The 15,540-nt window shown below is 25.5% G+C and overlaps 1 protein-coding gene across 1 annotated transcript; it reads right to left on the reverse strand.

Annotated features, from left to right (window-relative positions):
- Positions 1-5,417: 5,417 nt before the first annotated feature.
- LOC145835766 (galanin receptor type 1-like) lies at positions 5,418-15,540 on the reverse strand. The gene is made up of 6 exons (XM_082943481.1): positions 15,303-15,540; positions 13,225-13,426; positions 11,607-11,736; positions 8,372-8,424; positions 7,891-8,107; positions 5,418-6,456 (listed from the first exon to the last, which is right to left on the reverse strand). Exons 1-6 carry the CDS (start codon positions 15,481-15,483, stop codon positions 6,079-6,081), a joined length of 1,161 nt encoding a protein of 386 aa, XP_082799607.1. The 5' UTR covers positions 15,484-15,540; the 3' UTR covers positions 5,418-6,078.

Raw genomic sequence — 15,540 nt, forward strand, 5'->3', positions numbered from 1 at the left:
AGATAGTTTTATGTTTATTTTATTTTTGGATAGTTGAAGTTAAATATTAATGGGGCAGGTAAAATTACATATGATTTAACACACTCACTTTTCCCCAGAAAACGTTTATCGTTGCAAGGGGTAGAGTTTGAGACTGATGTTTTTTTACCATAAATAAAAAATTAAATAAATTATTTTTAATTTAATAAAAATCTGAAAGTTAAATAATCTAAATTAACAAGATACTAACAGCTAAGAGTTACTTAAACTAACATATAAATAACTACTTTATAATTAGAGTTGAGTTAATGTATTGAACTACATCAAAAATACTCGAATTTCTATACTAATTACTCTGTAGAGATAGTGTTTATATGTCTGTTCTTCATTTTAATATCATCATTAGTTCGGGTAAATTTAAAAGTCGTTTTTTTTAGGGTTATCATTTTAAACTAACGTTTTTAAATCTAATAATCATCATAAATTTAATACCTGGTCCAAACCTCTACATGTATAGGGTTCACGAGTCACGACTATTCAAATTCGGACAATTCAAATACTTTTTTTTATTGCTACAACTATAAAGTTAGTTCAACTAGACTTACGGTTGAATAATTTTATTTTCATCATTATTCAAATAAATGGAAAATAGTGAAACTAGTTTTCCATTACAATGCCACAAGTTTAGGAAATCAAATTACCTTTTTCTCGTCTGATCTGGTAGAAGTCTAAAATATAATGAAATAAAACTGTTTTTTTACTAGGATTTTAACAAATCCTTTATATGATTGATCAATAAAGAGCCTGAGTTTTATTAGATTAACCTGATTAAGCCTTAAAGATATATTTAAATTGTGATATAAATACGTTATGCAAAATAATAAAAAATTTAACCATAAATCTAGCTTATTTATTTAAAAACTGAGTCAGCAAAAACGTTTTTTTTTGTTTTTTGTTTTAACCATTATAAGTTATTTATTTTTTTTTTAACGTTTGAGTAACGTGAACTAGGAATAACGATGTAAAAAAAATAACTTAGGTTTTAAAAATAATTGCTGACTCAGCAAATCAGACTGAATTTTAGGTTTACTTTTCCTATGAAGTTATATTATATATGTTTAAGTTAAAACTTAATTAAATTGTTAATACATTAACCAAAAAATTTACCAATAAATTAAAGTAATTGAAAATAATTAAACATTACAAAAAAATACAGAATTTATATTTTTTTATTAGAGTAACATTAAAAAAAAACATCAACAACATTTTAATTGTTTGTATACGTTAATCAGCGCTTTAAACATAAATGTACAATAATTTTCTGCAAATATTTAATTTTTTTCAAACAATATTTTTATCAATGTTCTTATTTAACTAAGTTTTATATTAAAGTAATATTAAGTTATTTTATCTTTTATATAACCTATACAAGTTTTAATAAATTTACATTATTCAAGGGATTTCTGGCTCAAGTGCTATGAAGTCATGTAAAACTTGCATAGTTATTCGAGCCAAAGTAACCCTCGTCTCGTTATTAAGAATGAAAAATAAAAAATTATACTACAACTGCAGTTTGCAGAACTTTAATTTTTTAATTTGGCCTGTAACCACCACACCAACCGCCTACTAAATCCTGCCTTAAGAACAGGTATTTTACTTTTTCGCACCTTATTCTGAAAATGCATAGTTTTAACTCAGTTATATATAATTAATTTATTATAAAGACTTTTAATAATTTAACTAATTTGTGATTTTTATCTGCTTAACGTCAGAAAGAGTGTATTCATTATTTTCATGGGAGAATAAGTTAAAACAATAACAACAACAGGGGCGTGTCTAAAATTTTTTCAAAGGTGGTTCACAACTATTTTTGTTCTTAATTTGCCGCTTAAGTACGAATTTTTTAGTAAAGAACTGCCAGTTTAGTACGCAATATTTAGCCGAAAAAACTCTGTGTTTAAAACTATTTTTTCTACTTAGAAATAAATAAAAAACATATAAGCACTAACGGAAAATATTATATATTTTCTATTTATTATACTGTATTAAATTTAGATAAATTAAAACTAAATTAAAATAATATTTATAATAAAAATATTTTTTTCAAGTAATTTATTCTATAAAAATTGAAATTTCACTAAAAAAATGGGTAATTACCTAGGATGGTGTCGCAAAAATATCAAGCTAAAATTATACTATTCAAAATTGTTTTTTACCATAGTTATAGGCTTAAATACTATATTTTATAAATATGTATCTTATCTATGAAGAACTGGGAATTCTTTGTGAGTAATATTTTTTTAATATAAAAAAATAAAAAAATTAACAGGTATGTTACCTAAACAACTTCTTCAAGTTTTAAAATATTATTTAATTGTGAAATTTCAAAAATACTTGTTTATCTTTTGAATGTAAATTTAACAAACAAAATGTACTGTTCAGTTAACGGTTGCCACTGTAAACTGTTACTTGTAAAATAATCAGGTAAAATGTTCTAAAAAACTTATCCGACTCAATGGAAACTATGTTAGTAGTTAAACAGAATATCAAATACCATTTTGGTACACTACTACCAAATAAAATTATTTTTAATTATTACAACTTGACTCTTTTTGTTTTATTTAACATATAAATAGGACTTGTTTCGTAAAGACTGCACATAATATTTGGTCAAAAGTAAGAGTTAATGCTTTTTAGTTTTCTGCAAATAAATGCTTACTTATAAGTTTTAATGGATAACATGTTATGAATAAGACACTAAAGAGATACAATTTACGCGCGCAAACACTTTTTCAACTGCTGATATACCACTGTAAAAAAATGCAAATAAATCATATTTGCCAATACTCAAGCTTTTTAACTGGCGATTTACTTGATGCTTTTATACTTAAAACTTGTGTTGTTATACGTTTAAATTTGACGTATTAAGTGTAATAAGTTTGTGTTTTATAACCATTAAGAGAAATTTAATTTATACGGACTCTGACTCAAAAACACTTCGATGTGCAAAGTTGCAGCAAAAGGACACTAGTAGCAAGTATGCGCTGCGCTTATACTTTTGCGAGATATTAGTTGTCTAATAAACAAAACTTATTTAGAATGAAGTGTAAATAAAATATAATAAAACAAATGTTTAAGCACTGCTTTGGTTTATTACCGGTTTCGGTGAGCCTTGGCCGACCTTTTCAAATAATTTCAAAACAGTAAATAACATTTAGACATTGGCAGTAATGTGAATCTGAACTCATTGATGCGTAAAAAATAAATAAATATTAACTATTCAAATTTTAATGAAAAATGCATAATTAGGTGAACTAAATATTGGTATTAATTAATAAATAAAAATAAAAGAAATTAAAAAACTAAATGCAGTAATATAAACGAAAACACAACAAATTCTTAACAAAATTCTGAAAAAACTAACGGATGATTAAAATGCTAAAAATATTTAAATTATTAGGTTTTAGACTCATTCCAATAGAATAATAAAAATTTGTTTCTGTGCCTGCAAGAGCTCATTACTTCTGATCTTTTATTAATACAGTTCTTATCTGCTTGTAGGATCTTTAATGCTTCTTTCAAGCACAACCTGCTCGTCTCGATTCTCGGTCTTGATTCATATTCTTTTTCCAGTATTGTCCAAGTCAATTCATAATTCTTATTTTCGTTCTTCAATGTGTGGATGTATTTTGATAGCTCAGTTGCTTGTTTGTATTGAATATAATTTCTATCTTCTGGGTTGCTATTTATTGTCGTTCTGTGGGTTGCCACTCTTTTTTTAAATTGGTTGGCGCTTAGACCAATATATGATTTAGTTGCATTGTCAGTTTTTACTGTGGCCTGGTATATGACATTTTTTGCTCTACAGTTACCGCCTACTTAGAATGAAGTGTAAACAAATATTTTAAACGTTAGTAAACATTAAAGTTAAACAAACAGTAATTGTTCTTGGTATTTTTAAATTTTTACAAAACTAAGTTAAAATAAGAACAAAAATTTTCATTAGTTTCTTTTATTAAAATATTTATTTTAGTTGGAGAATGAGTAATTTTATAGTATAAATATATATATGTATGTAATTCTTTAACATCATAGTTATTTCTAATAAGTATGATAAATTCTATATAGTGTAATCAAAGCAAAAAATAGTCAGTCTTGATTTTTTGTTGTCTCATTTAAAAGTAATTGCAGTTTATATAAAATTCAAAAATTTTTAAATGTCTGTCTTCTAAACAGTTTCAATAAGACAGCATAAGATAGCAAGGTAGCAAATAAAATTAATAAATTGCTTAAAAAAGAAAACAACTTTACTATATCAATACTTACTATTACATAGTGTAATTTTTCATAAGAAGTGTTAGAATAAATTGTTTAATACTTAATTAAACAATATATAAGTATTCAATATTAATGTTTAAAATTTTTCACGTGAATTAAAGTTCTTAAAGTATTTCTACTTAAATTTTTTTCATAATTTAAGTTTAATAAATTTGACAATGATTTTAAAATTGAACTTTTAATTTTTAAATACAGATTTTACAGTATTATTTGTTGTACTTATTGATAATAAATTTATTTGTTGAAACGTTGTTTTTTAATTCATGTAAAGTTGCTTCTGGAAAAATATAGCATTTAGTAAGTTCTTGTATAGTTATTTATATATAGCTATACTAGTTATTATATATCTTTATCATCGTAGTAATTACTAGTAAAAACTGCTTAACTATATTAATGTTTACTGGTTAACATGACACTACAGTAAAACTAAGAAGTTTTATCTATTTTTTTATCTTAAACCCGGCATTCATAAACTGCGGTCTTCAAAGCCAAAAGCTGCAACCCGCAAGGTACTTATAAGCTGAAAACATACTTGTTGAAAAAAGTTAAAAAAATATTTTGCCAGGTAAAAACTTACAACTGGGCTTCTGTATTGCTATTTTTAGTAATTTTTGAAAATTTTCTTAAATTAACAAAAACATAAACAAAATTAATTCCGAGCAGTTTTAGTAGTTGGCATTTAGCTAAAACAGTTCAAACAAGAAATTTTCAAACTAAAAAGTGATCACAACATCCTTAAAACAAATAAGTTTTTTATGTGAATTTTTTTATACGGAGATGCTTGGCCTTCATTCTGAATTATAATCTACTTAAAAAATAAGGCTAAGACACATATTTTGCTGTGTTATTACTAACGTCTTACAATTTTAAAAACTTAACATAAAATATGATTTTATTTTAAAGTTAGAATCAATTTTTAGTTGTGTAGTTTAATACTAGCACTAACATATTCATAAAGTTAAATACAACATATAAAATGTTCGGTAAAGATTAAGTCGTTTTTTGAAACTTTTAAAAATCCTGAAATTTTAACATAGTTTTGTTTATAACTTTAAAAGAACAACAAACCATTAAAAAAAAAATGTTTTTTATTTGTGTTCCAGAAAAAAAAAAGACATTTGTAATTTAATACTCAAGCATTAATAAATTTAATTTAGTTAAACAATAAACGTACTATATTCATATAAGACTTTTTTTTAAATATATGGAAAATTAAAACTATTTTACAGTTTTCTGTTTTCATTAGTAGCTTCAAAACTATTCTATCTATTTACATTATTCTTAAAAAATTATTGTGAAACTAAGCAGAATTAAAAAGCACTTGGCAGCTTTCTTTGAAATTTTAATTGCTCAAAACTGCTTTGCCTTTAATACTAAAACCAGTTTCACAATAATAAATTGAAAATGTACCACAATTGTCATAGCTTTATTAAAACAATTTACTCGAATTTTGTTCAAAAAAAATCTTTTTTTTATTGTTGTCTACTTTGTGAACTCTGACGAGGCTAGCTTCACATTCCCAAAACAGGAAATTTATACAGAAAGAAGGAGCCATTTTTTTTATTTGTATGTGGAATGTTTAAATTATGAAGACGAGGCTTGACTGCAACCTTGATAACGCAAGTGTCTGTTACAAACACTGTAAAGTTTTTGATGATTTTCTTACAAAGTGATATTAAATGAAAGAAGCTACATGTTGTTGAAACGAAGATTTTCGCGAAGAAGTTCTATTCAATAGTCAAAAAAAAAGTCCCCGTCGGCTTAAACTCTGACATCCAACGAGTTTTTGCAGCAGTCGGCAGAACTGTTTAGGAGCTTCTGCTTGGTGGCGCCGTTGTGCGAGCTCTCGGCCAACGTGAACTGGGTCGTGTTGCCCCCGTCTTTCGTGCTTCTCCTGTGCAACTTGGGCGCGAACCTCCTGCCCACCTCGGAAACGTCCACGACCTTGCTGAAGTCGTTCCTGAAGCCCTTGGACACGAACGCGTACACGACGGGGTTGCAGCACGCGTTGGAGTAGGCGAGCAGCTGCCCCGCGATCTCCAGGGTGATGGTTGCCGTGGTGAATTCGAAGGAGGGGTCGAAGTGCCGCCACAGCTTCATGACGTGGTAGAGCACCCAGTCGGTTGCGAAGAGTATCACCTGCGTGCGTGAATAAAAAGTTCATGTCAACTTGAAACAATATAAAAAACTCACGGGATGATATGCTTTGCTATGTAACATATTTCAAATCTTTTTACATCATTGAGGGTTTAAAAAAATTCAAATTTAAAAAACTAATAATAAATTTGACTTTTAGCAAAACTACAGTTTAAAAATTTATATTTTTTATAGGTTCTTGTTTATCGATTAAGTATCTTTTTTGTAAATTTCAAACATTTTTTTTTTCAAAAATGTGATTTATTTTTTGAAATTATTTAAACGTCATTCTATTTAATTTCTATAGAATAATATATTGAAAAATATAAATAAGGTTTTTTAGCTTTTAAAAATCTAATTTTACGAACAACAAAGTACTTTATATTTAAACTTATTTTATGTAGATAATTTTTTTTTGTTTTTATTAACATTGTTTAAAGTATTATCTTTTTAATTGTTGTCTATTATTTTCAATAAGCTTAGTAATTCAAACTAAATTACCATTTTATTTCATATACGAAGCAAAATTTTCAGATTATTTTATTAAAAAAAAAAAAATTTAAGTATTTAAATTACTAATATTACAAAAACGCTCTAGTTCATAGTCTAGTTTGGCTAATTTACAGCTATTAAAACAGTTTTTAAAATATTTTTTTTAATTATAATTTTTTATTATAAAATTCAATAATTTGCTTAGCTACTTTGATAAGTTTGCAATGATAGTATAAATTAAACCGTTTTTATGTTTCTATGCTTTGTATAAATTTTAAACCGAGTGTATTGATAGACAAAACAAAACTTGTTATAAATCTTAACACGTGATTTTCTAGCAAGTAGACCCTTGGTATTACTACAAGGTGTTAACTTAGATTTTTAAGATATGTATAAAGTTTGTGTAACTTTTTTAATATTTAAGCATTAAACATTTTCATGTTAAAAGTTTAGAAGTATTTAAATATGAACTTTTAAAACTAATAGTTGCTGTGCTCTTAGTTAATCTTAAATGCATAAAATTTTGTATTTAAAAAAAGTATTAAATAAAAACTCAATTTAAGTAAAACTTAAAATTGCATATTTAAATACGTTAGGTTATGGAAGAAATATAATATTTTAAGTTATTATCAACAAAAGGCACTCTTTAACTAATTACTTTCATAAAAGCGTAGTTTAAGAATTAAGTTTATATTTTTAATTTTATTTTATTAAAACTAAATATAATGATAACAACGAGAACTAAAATATTTACGAGGTAGCACGTAATGCTTGAAAAACCAAGCTTAAGAAAAATTGAATACTAAAACAACTCAAAAAATAATATACATATTTTATAATATCCAGCTAAAAAACTAATTAAATTTTAAACTGCAGTACATAAAAAAAGATTTGCAAAAAACTACTTGTATAAAAAACTTGTATAAAGCTATCAAGCAAACCAACCAAAACAACGACTATTTTAGTGACTTTGTGCAGCATGGCGTCTTGACTTTTTCTGTCTTTTATCTTCACCTTTGACTTGATGTAGAGCTTTCTGAGAACCGCAGAGTAGCAGCACGTGATCAGCATCAGTGGAAGGGAATACCCTAAGATGAAAGTTGATAGTCGGTACCCCTTGATCCATTCCGATTCAGATTCCAGGCACATTGGTACATTGTACCTTTATTAGTGATTAAAACTATTAGAGATTTAATTATTAAGCAACAAAAATTTGAACAAAAACCAGATTTTCAAAAAATTTTTAAAAAGTTTTAAAGTACAGTATTTAGTTATCTTTAATTAGTTGATAAACGTAAATATAATTCAAATAAGAAGTTTAGTTTTTTTATTAAATTAATTAAGTTTTATTGGTTTGTGCAAGAAACATCATTAAAAAATGAATTTAACATTTTTAGTTTTAAGTTTAATGTAAACAATTTAGTACCTCTTTGAACTGTTTACTTCCAATGCATACTGGTTCAAGTATTCTTCTGTGTACTGTTGATATTTGTTTATAAGTATTTATTTAATTTATAAAAACTTTAATATATGTTTTTGCCTTTGTAAGTTTTATGTTACTTAGCATTACTACTGAATTAATGTAAAATAGATAAACTTGTATAAGAGTACATTTATGTATTAAGGTAAAATAAGTGAAAAAACTGTTAATTTTTAATGAACTGAAAGAATACAAACATTTACATATTTGTAAATGTTAGCTTGTTAAAGCTATATGTACTAAAATTAAAGTTAAACTTTTATTCGTTGACGTACTATATAATTATTTGTATTCACCGTATAAAATTACTGAATTTACTGACTAAACAGTTTATTGAAAGAGCTTATCAATATTTGACAAGTTGGAGTATTTTCTCACCGAAATACGGTAATAAATAAAATACTTAATTCGCACTCTTATTATTATAAGTAAACTAAAAAACGTTTTGTAGCATAGTGTTTTATTAAAAAATGACTATAAACTTATTTAAAACTATAAGTATAGCAAGAAAAAAATATAAAAGCTGAAAATAGTTTTAAAGGTATTAGCTTAAATACTATTTTGTGTACTTATTACTTTATAGATTACAATTAAAATTCTCGACATGATGATAAGGAGAATGATCAGTTCAAATTTATAAATTTTATTAACAAAACAATGTTTCACTCGTTTGAACTAAATCTAACGAGATCATCAGTTGAACAAAATGTGTATTTTTTTACATAAACGTGCAAGAAGGCATTAGGCTAATCTTGAAGTAGAACTGACATTTATGTGTAAAAAAATCCAAAACAAAAAAGTACACAAACAAAATAAAACTTATAGTTTGAAGCTATCAGTTTAGGAAAACCATAATGTTACAAGGTTAGTTTATATTATGGTTAGAAAAATGTAAGCTACTTAGTAATATTATAGTTTTTAAATTTAAACAAATAAATATACTTACAATTAGCAGGCTTGTAAAACTTGTGAACAACAAAAAAAACAATAGTTGATTTTTTTTTACAGTAAAAACAGTCATTCAGTCTAATGATTTGTTGCAAGAGTTGTTTTTTTTTTTGTTATTCATAAACTTTACAAGCCTGCTAATTGTAAGAATATTTATTTAAATGTTTAAGTTTTAAAGTTATAATATTATTAATTAGCTAAACTTTTTCTAAATTTTTTGAAACAATCTGTAAAGTAACATGAAGGAAAGTCTTACTTTAGTTTACATGTCTTAAGAGCATTATATGTGTAATTTACTATTATAACAATTTTTTAAATATGTTTTTCGCTAACTTTGATACAAAGCTTGTGTATTAAAAATAGTTTTTGATGTTTTAAAACTACCTTTAACTGTGAAAACATTTTGTTAAAACCTAGTCTTTATAAGTTTTTATAAGTTGTTTCTTGCATATCTAAAACTTGTAACTTTACTAAATAAATTTATTTTTAAAGTATTGAATAAATAAAAATTTTGTCTTTAGTTAAATAAAATAAAGCTATTTAATTACAAAAATTTAAAAATATTTAATTTAAAAATGAAAATGTGCTTTTATCAAAATCAATAATAACTTATGTCAGTTTAAAAAACTTGATAGTCTTATTCCGTCACTCTTTAAATGTACGACTTTAAAATAGGGATTAAAAACTTCTAGCTAACTGTTCCATTTTTGTTATAGAGTATAAGTTTAAATTAAATTTATTACTAAAGCTTACTATATCGAATAGTAATTCAATTAATTTGAAGCAGAAAAAATTCGTATTAGAAGGTTTAAAAAAGTTCATTTTGTTTTAAAATGACATTGACAAATTTTATATTTTAAGTATTATATTTGAAATAATCATACTAATTTTGAGAGAAAAAAAGTTTGACATGTTTGTCTTAAAAACAGAAATGTTAAGTACTCTTTTAAAGTTTTATAAATACTTATCACACTGACCTTATAACGCTTTATTATTTTCTTAAGCTCTTAAACTTTTAACTTATGCTAATCAAATACTTATGAATTTTTTATGATTTTTTGTAAAAAGTGTAAAGGAAAATACTTTTGAATAAATTTCCTGTTAATAATTAATAGAAGTCTTATTCAGTACCAGCTTTTACAATTGTTTCAAATAAAATTTATATCTCGAAAAAGAAATAAGTGAAAAATACTAATTATCGTAATTTAAGTTAAATTAAAAAGTTTTGTCCAGACTATGTTTTGTGACTATAAAATTATGTCATAGAGTAATTAAAATTCAAAACAAGTTTTAACAAAAGCAATTTTAGTATTGCGCCTTGTTCATTAACGAAAATTAGTAATAAATTTTATATGATATTCTGTAATTCGAATACGGAAAACATGGTGAAAATCATTATAGCGCATAACTTAAAAATTCTAAACCAAAAACGAACAAATGAAAATAAGTGCAGCTTAGACGGTAGTTGCAAATATTTTTTTTTAAAAGCCCTTTTTGAAATACCTGTAAATAATACTGCCTACAAGGCTGCAGTTAATTCACAGCATAAAATAAAGTTCTATAACAGGCTGTTCTCAACTCTGTTGAGACTTCGATATGCCAAGCACAAAAAGTATTTCAAGTTCGGTTTATATGAAATTTTTACTGTGGTTTCAAAGTATGTTTTTAGATTAAAGCGCAAATACATTACTTTGAAATCTATTGGGAGGTTATAAAACGAGCCTATTGCAAACGGTATCAAAACGGTGAGTAGAAATCTGCTGCAAACATACTTTAATTCAGTAAAAAAAAAATTGGTAAAAGCTTTTAAATAAGCTGTTAGATTTAATTAACTTTAATTTAATTTTGATATTTTAAACTACACATATAATTTTTAAAAGGTTTCTTCTTTTACTATGTGAACTTAAACATAAAAATCGATAAAAAATGTATTAGCCTAAAAAACTTGGCAACACTTATCTGTCTGTAGCATTTATCATAGTTATGTTTTTAACTTTTGAACTTAAACAAAAAAATGTATTAAAGGAAATATGAAAATTGCAATTTTTATATGAACAGCAACAACTAACGAATTTAAGTTTTTTATAAATATACATAAATTTACGGTCTCATCTTTAAACTAATTATTTTTCAAGCTTACTTCTGTAAGTATTTTTCGTAATTTATCAACTATATTTCAAGTAAAGTAATCAGGTAGTTCAAAACAAGGGTAAATGTAATTAACAAAACTAACATATACTTTTGTAAAGCCAGCGGGAATACCGAAAGCCACCGAAAGTGTCCATATGAAAGCCAATGAAGCGTACCCCATCGTCCTTGTTCTAATTGTGCTCGATTTCAACGCATAAACAATCGCTATGAACCTTCGCAATGCGTTTTAATTTATAATCAGTTTGTAAATTTTGCATTTGATAAATATTTAATAAATAAACTAAGACGACTACTGTTTTTGTACGTAAACCCTTCACTAGACTGACTATGTTTCGCTGCCCATTAAATACGATCAGCTCCACAGAGCCAACCAAAACTTCCGACGGTTTTTGCCCGTATGAACCTTTTGTTTGCTTGTTTAATGAGTTAATCTTATTACATTACACCAAATAATAAATTTTTTTTTAAACGTTCATTTCCCAATTGATTTTATCTAAATGCTTTCATAACAAATAATACAGAACTATTTTGAATAAATATAAATAAATAAGATAAATTAATGTACAAAATAAAGAACATAAAAGCAAAAAAATGTTATAGTTTTATGAACTTCAAATGTTTTAACGCATTAAATATGCTTACTATTTATATACTGTTCATAAAACAAAAAAAAAACTAAAAGAGTACTTTAAAATGAATTTAAACTTTAAAAAAAAAATTTTATGTTTGCAAACATTAGCAAACTCTAAAATTAAAATTTAGCTTTTTTATTTAAGTCAAATGTAAATATATAATTTTTCAAAGTCAGAGTACTAATACAATGAATTTTTAACTTAAAAGCGTAACCGTGAGTGATTTGTACATGTCAGCTAAAATTTACCGACCAGTAAGCAGCGAAAGCAGTAGAAAACAGACGCAAGCAATATTAGCTAATAATGTTAAAACGTGAAGTACTGGTTAAAAACAAAATATACAAATAAAACTTTGTATTGTTTATATATTCGAATAGTTAAAAGAAAATATTAAAATTCAAATGAAATATGTAAATTTCGAAAAAAATGTCTCTATGCTTAAAAAATTAGTTGAAGCGACAAAATGCTGTGGAATGTGTTAGTATCCTTAAATAAATACCGCTTATGGACAGATTTGCAGTAAAAAAAATAAAATTCATTAAATTTTTGTAACAAAATACTATTAAAACAATAAAATCTTAAAAAACAAAACGAAGCAAAGTTGTAAAAATAAATTGTTATTGGTATCCAGTTATTTTGAAAATTAAACAAAAATTGCAGAAATTTAAAAAATATTTTAACAAAAAAAATCATTATGAGTATTAATTTATAACAGGAGTTGGAAAATTGCAGCCCACGGACTAATGGTGCTCTTTAAGCAAAAATCTGCGGCTCACGATGTATTTTCAGCCTAATTTTTTTTTCATTTAGATAAAACAAAATTTTATTTTGGAATACACTTACAGTTTGACTCTTAATATAAAAATTACTAATACATTATCATTTCTTATTTAATCACAATTGTTATTAAAATAGTATTTTTTTACTGAGTACTAAGTTCAAAATCAATTTCTGACTACAAGCAACTTTTTTCTATAATATTGGCCTCTTACTAATAAAAGGCTGCAAACCGTTATCTCAAACCCTAAATCGCGCCTCCAACGCTTGAAAATATCACACGAAACTCACCTGTCAACCGACAGCGCCACAAGTGTCCACGCGCTGGCAAACATGGTAGTCGTCTCGCAGATGAGGTGAAAGTGGCAGGTGAACCTACCTGCAGTCCACCCGGTAGACAGGTTGACCGCCATCATGGAGGGAAGGTTGAACAGGATGAATGTTAGGTCGGCCAGTGACAGGTTCAACATCATCATGTGAGTGTTGCTCAGTCCTTTCAGAAACAAAAACTATAAAAACATCTTTAATGTGACCTTTAAAAACTGATATATTTAATTTGAAATTTAAAGTTCTAGAATTAGACTGGTGAAAAAATGTATGAATAGAATCTATTTTAATGCGGATAAAAGTTTTAAACAGAAATAAAAATAATAAATATGTATTGTACCTTACATCTATTTTAAAAGCCTTTTTTCAGTAATTCTTACTATGTTTTAATGTGAAAATCAAAATTGAAACCACCGATAAAAAATGTTGATGCGATAAAACAATTAAACTTTTATGACAGAATTCAGATTTTTTCCATAAAAGAAACGAGTTGCAGAGTTGATATCTAAAAGCTTGTTCAATGCTTTGGCTTTAAAGAAAACACTGTAGTACGATTACGTAGTAGTTGAAACTTAACATTAAGTACAAGTCAATTTGTTTGTTTTGAATTCTTTGATAGATCCTTGCTGATTACGTATGTAAAAGAAAAAAAAGGGTATCCAAGCTAAAGTTACTTTATAAATTCAAAACAATCTAACAAAAGTAGTCAAATAACTAAACACATATTAATGCATTATAATAGTGAATTTAATACTTTTAGTTGTAAATTTTATTAAATGTTAATGATCAATTATTGAAGCTTGACAGTTATTTAAAGAAAATTAAACAGAGTATTATTTGATTTATTATTATTAGATAGGAAAATTTAAGTGTCTTATCAAAATAATATTAGTAAGGTATGAGTTTTTAGCCTTGTAGAAATATAAACCTAAGTTTACAATATATCAATGAGTTATGAATAGTTTTACTTTTAAATAACTAAAGTGTTTAACTTTAAAAAATTGTTATACCGTGTTACTATATTTTTAGATTTAAAAACTGTTTAAAAATGTTAACAATTGCTTTAAACTATTTTTTAAATTAAAACAAAAACTAAAAGTTATCAAATTGGATAAACTTTCAAAAGAAAAGTACAATATGTTTAAAAACAATTTTGGTTTTTTAGATTCTAAAATATACGTATTTTTCAAATTTTCAACATAGATATCATGTTTTATTCATTTGCATATTTAGATATAGATCTTAAAAAAACTCGAATAAAGTTTTCTGACTAAAACAGCCTTATTAGATTCTGTCTTTTAAGTGTTTTTTTCTTATACTTATTTAGATAACAAAAAGTTGATTTTTTTTTAAACTTATGGTGAATTTAGATATTTTTTATATTATAATTTCTAAAACTTGTGGAAAGCTTTTTCAAAACCTTTCGATATAGTTTAAAAGTATAATAAAATAAAGTTAATGAACTTATAAACTGTATTACTAAAATTTTGAAGCTTATCGAGTTTATTTCTTTTAATTAAAATTTTTCAAGTCTAAACAATAATCAACAACAAAGTTTTGTTATAACAATCTTATTTTTTAAATGAAAATAGTTTTTCATCTTTAAGTTAAATATTACTCAAGGTGATTTAGTTAGACTACTTGGTCAAACCTTTATATGTACTTATCTGTACATTTTTAATATGCATTTTTAGAAGACAGGAAAACTAAAATAGTATCTTTTGTTATTGATTGTGTGTGCGTATGTTTAGCTCTATATTTACGTTATATTGTTATTCTTAAGTTATGTAAGCTTTTAACAAAAGAAATGTTGTTTCAAGTTTTAATAAAACCCTTTATTTATAAAAATACAAAAAACAACTTGAATGTTAAAAAGCTCTTAATAAATATCAAAATGAAAACTTTAAATGAGGTTTGTTTTTAAAGCTAATTATTTTAGTTTAAATTAAATCAACGTAAATACTAAAATAACAAGTTATTTAAGAAACAGAAAAGAAAAAAATGTCGTAAAAACTAAATTTGTCACATGCTGAAATTCAAACCTTGTTGTTTTGGCCAGTGCACTTTGAATATGACGAGCAAGACCAGCGTGTTTCCAATCAAGCCAATCGGCAGAACGATCGCGTAAACCACCGTCATCACTATCTGTTGGACGGACAGCGACCCGCCGTCCTCGGCGAACTGGTCCGATGTTGTGAAGTTTTCCATGACGGCAGTTGTCATTTTATTTTTATTTTTTGTTTTTGCTATGATTTGAAAATTAGTTTGTTTTTAACTAAG

This window comes from Thalia democratica, chromosome 5 (genome assembly GCF_965202585.1).
Source record: "Thalia democratica chromosome 5, ktThaDemo2.hap1.1, whole genome shotgun sequence".
Classification (NCBI taxonomy): domain Eukaryota; kingdom Metazoa; phylum Chordata; class Thaliacea; order Salpida; family Salpidae; genus Thalia; species Thalia democratica.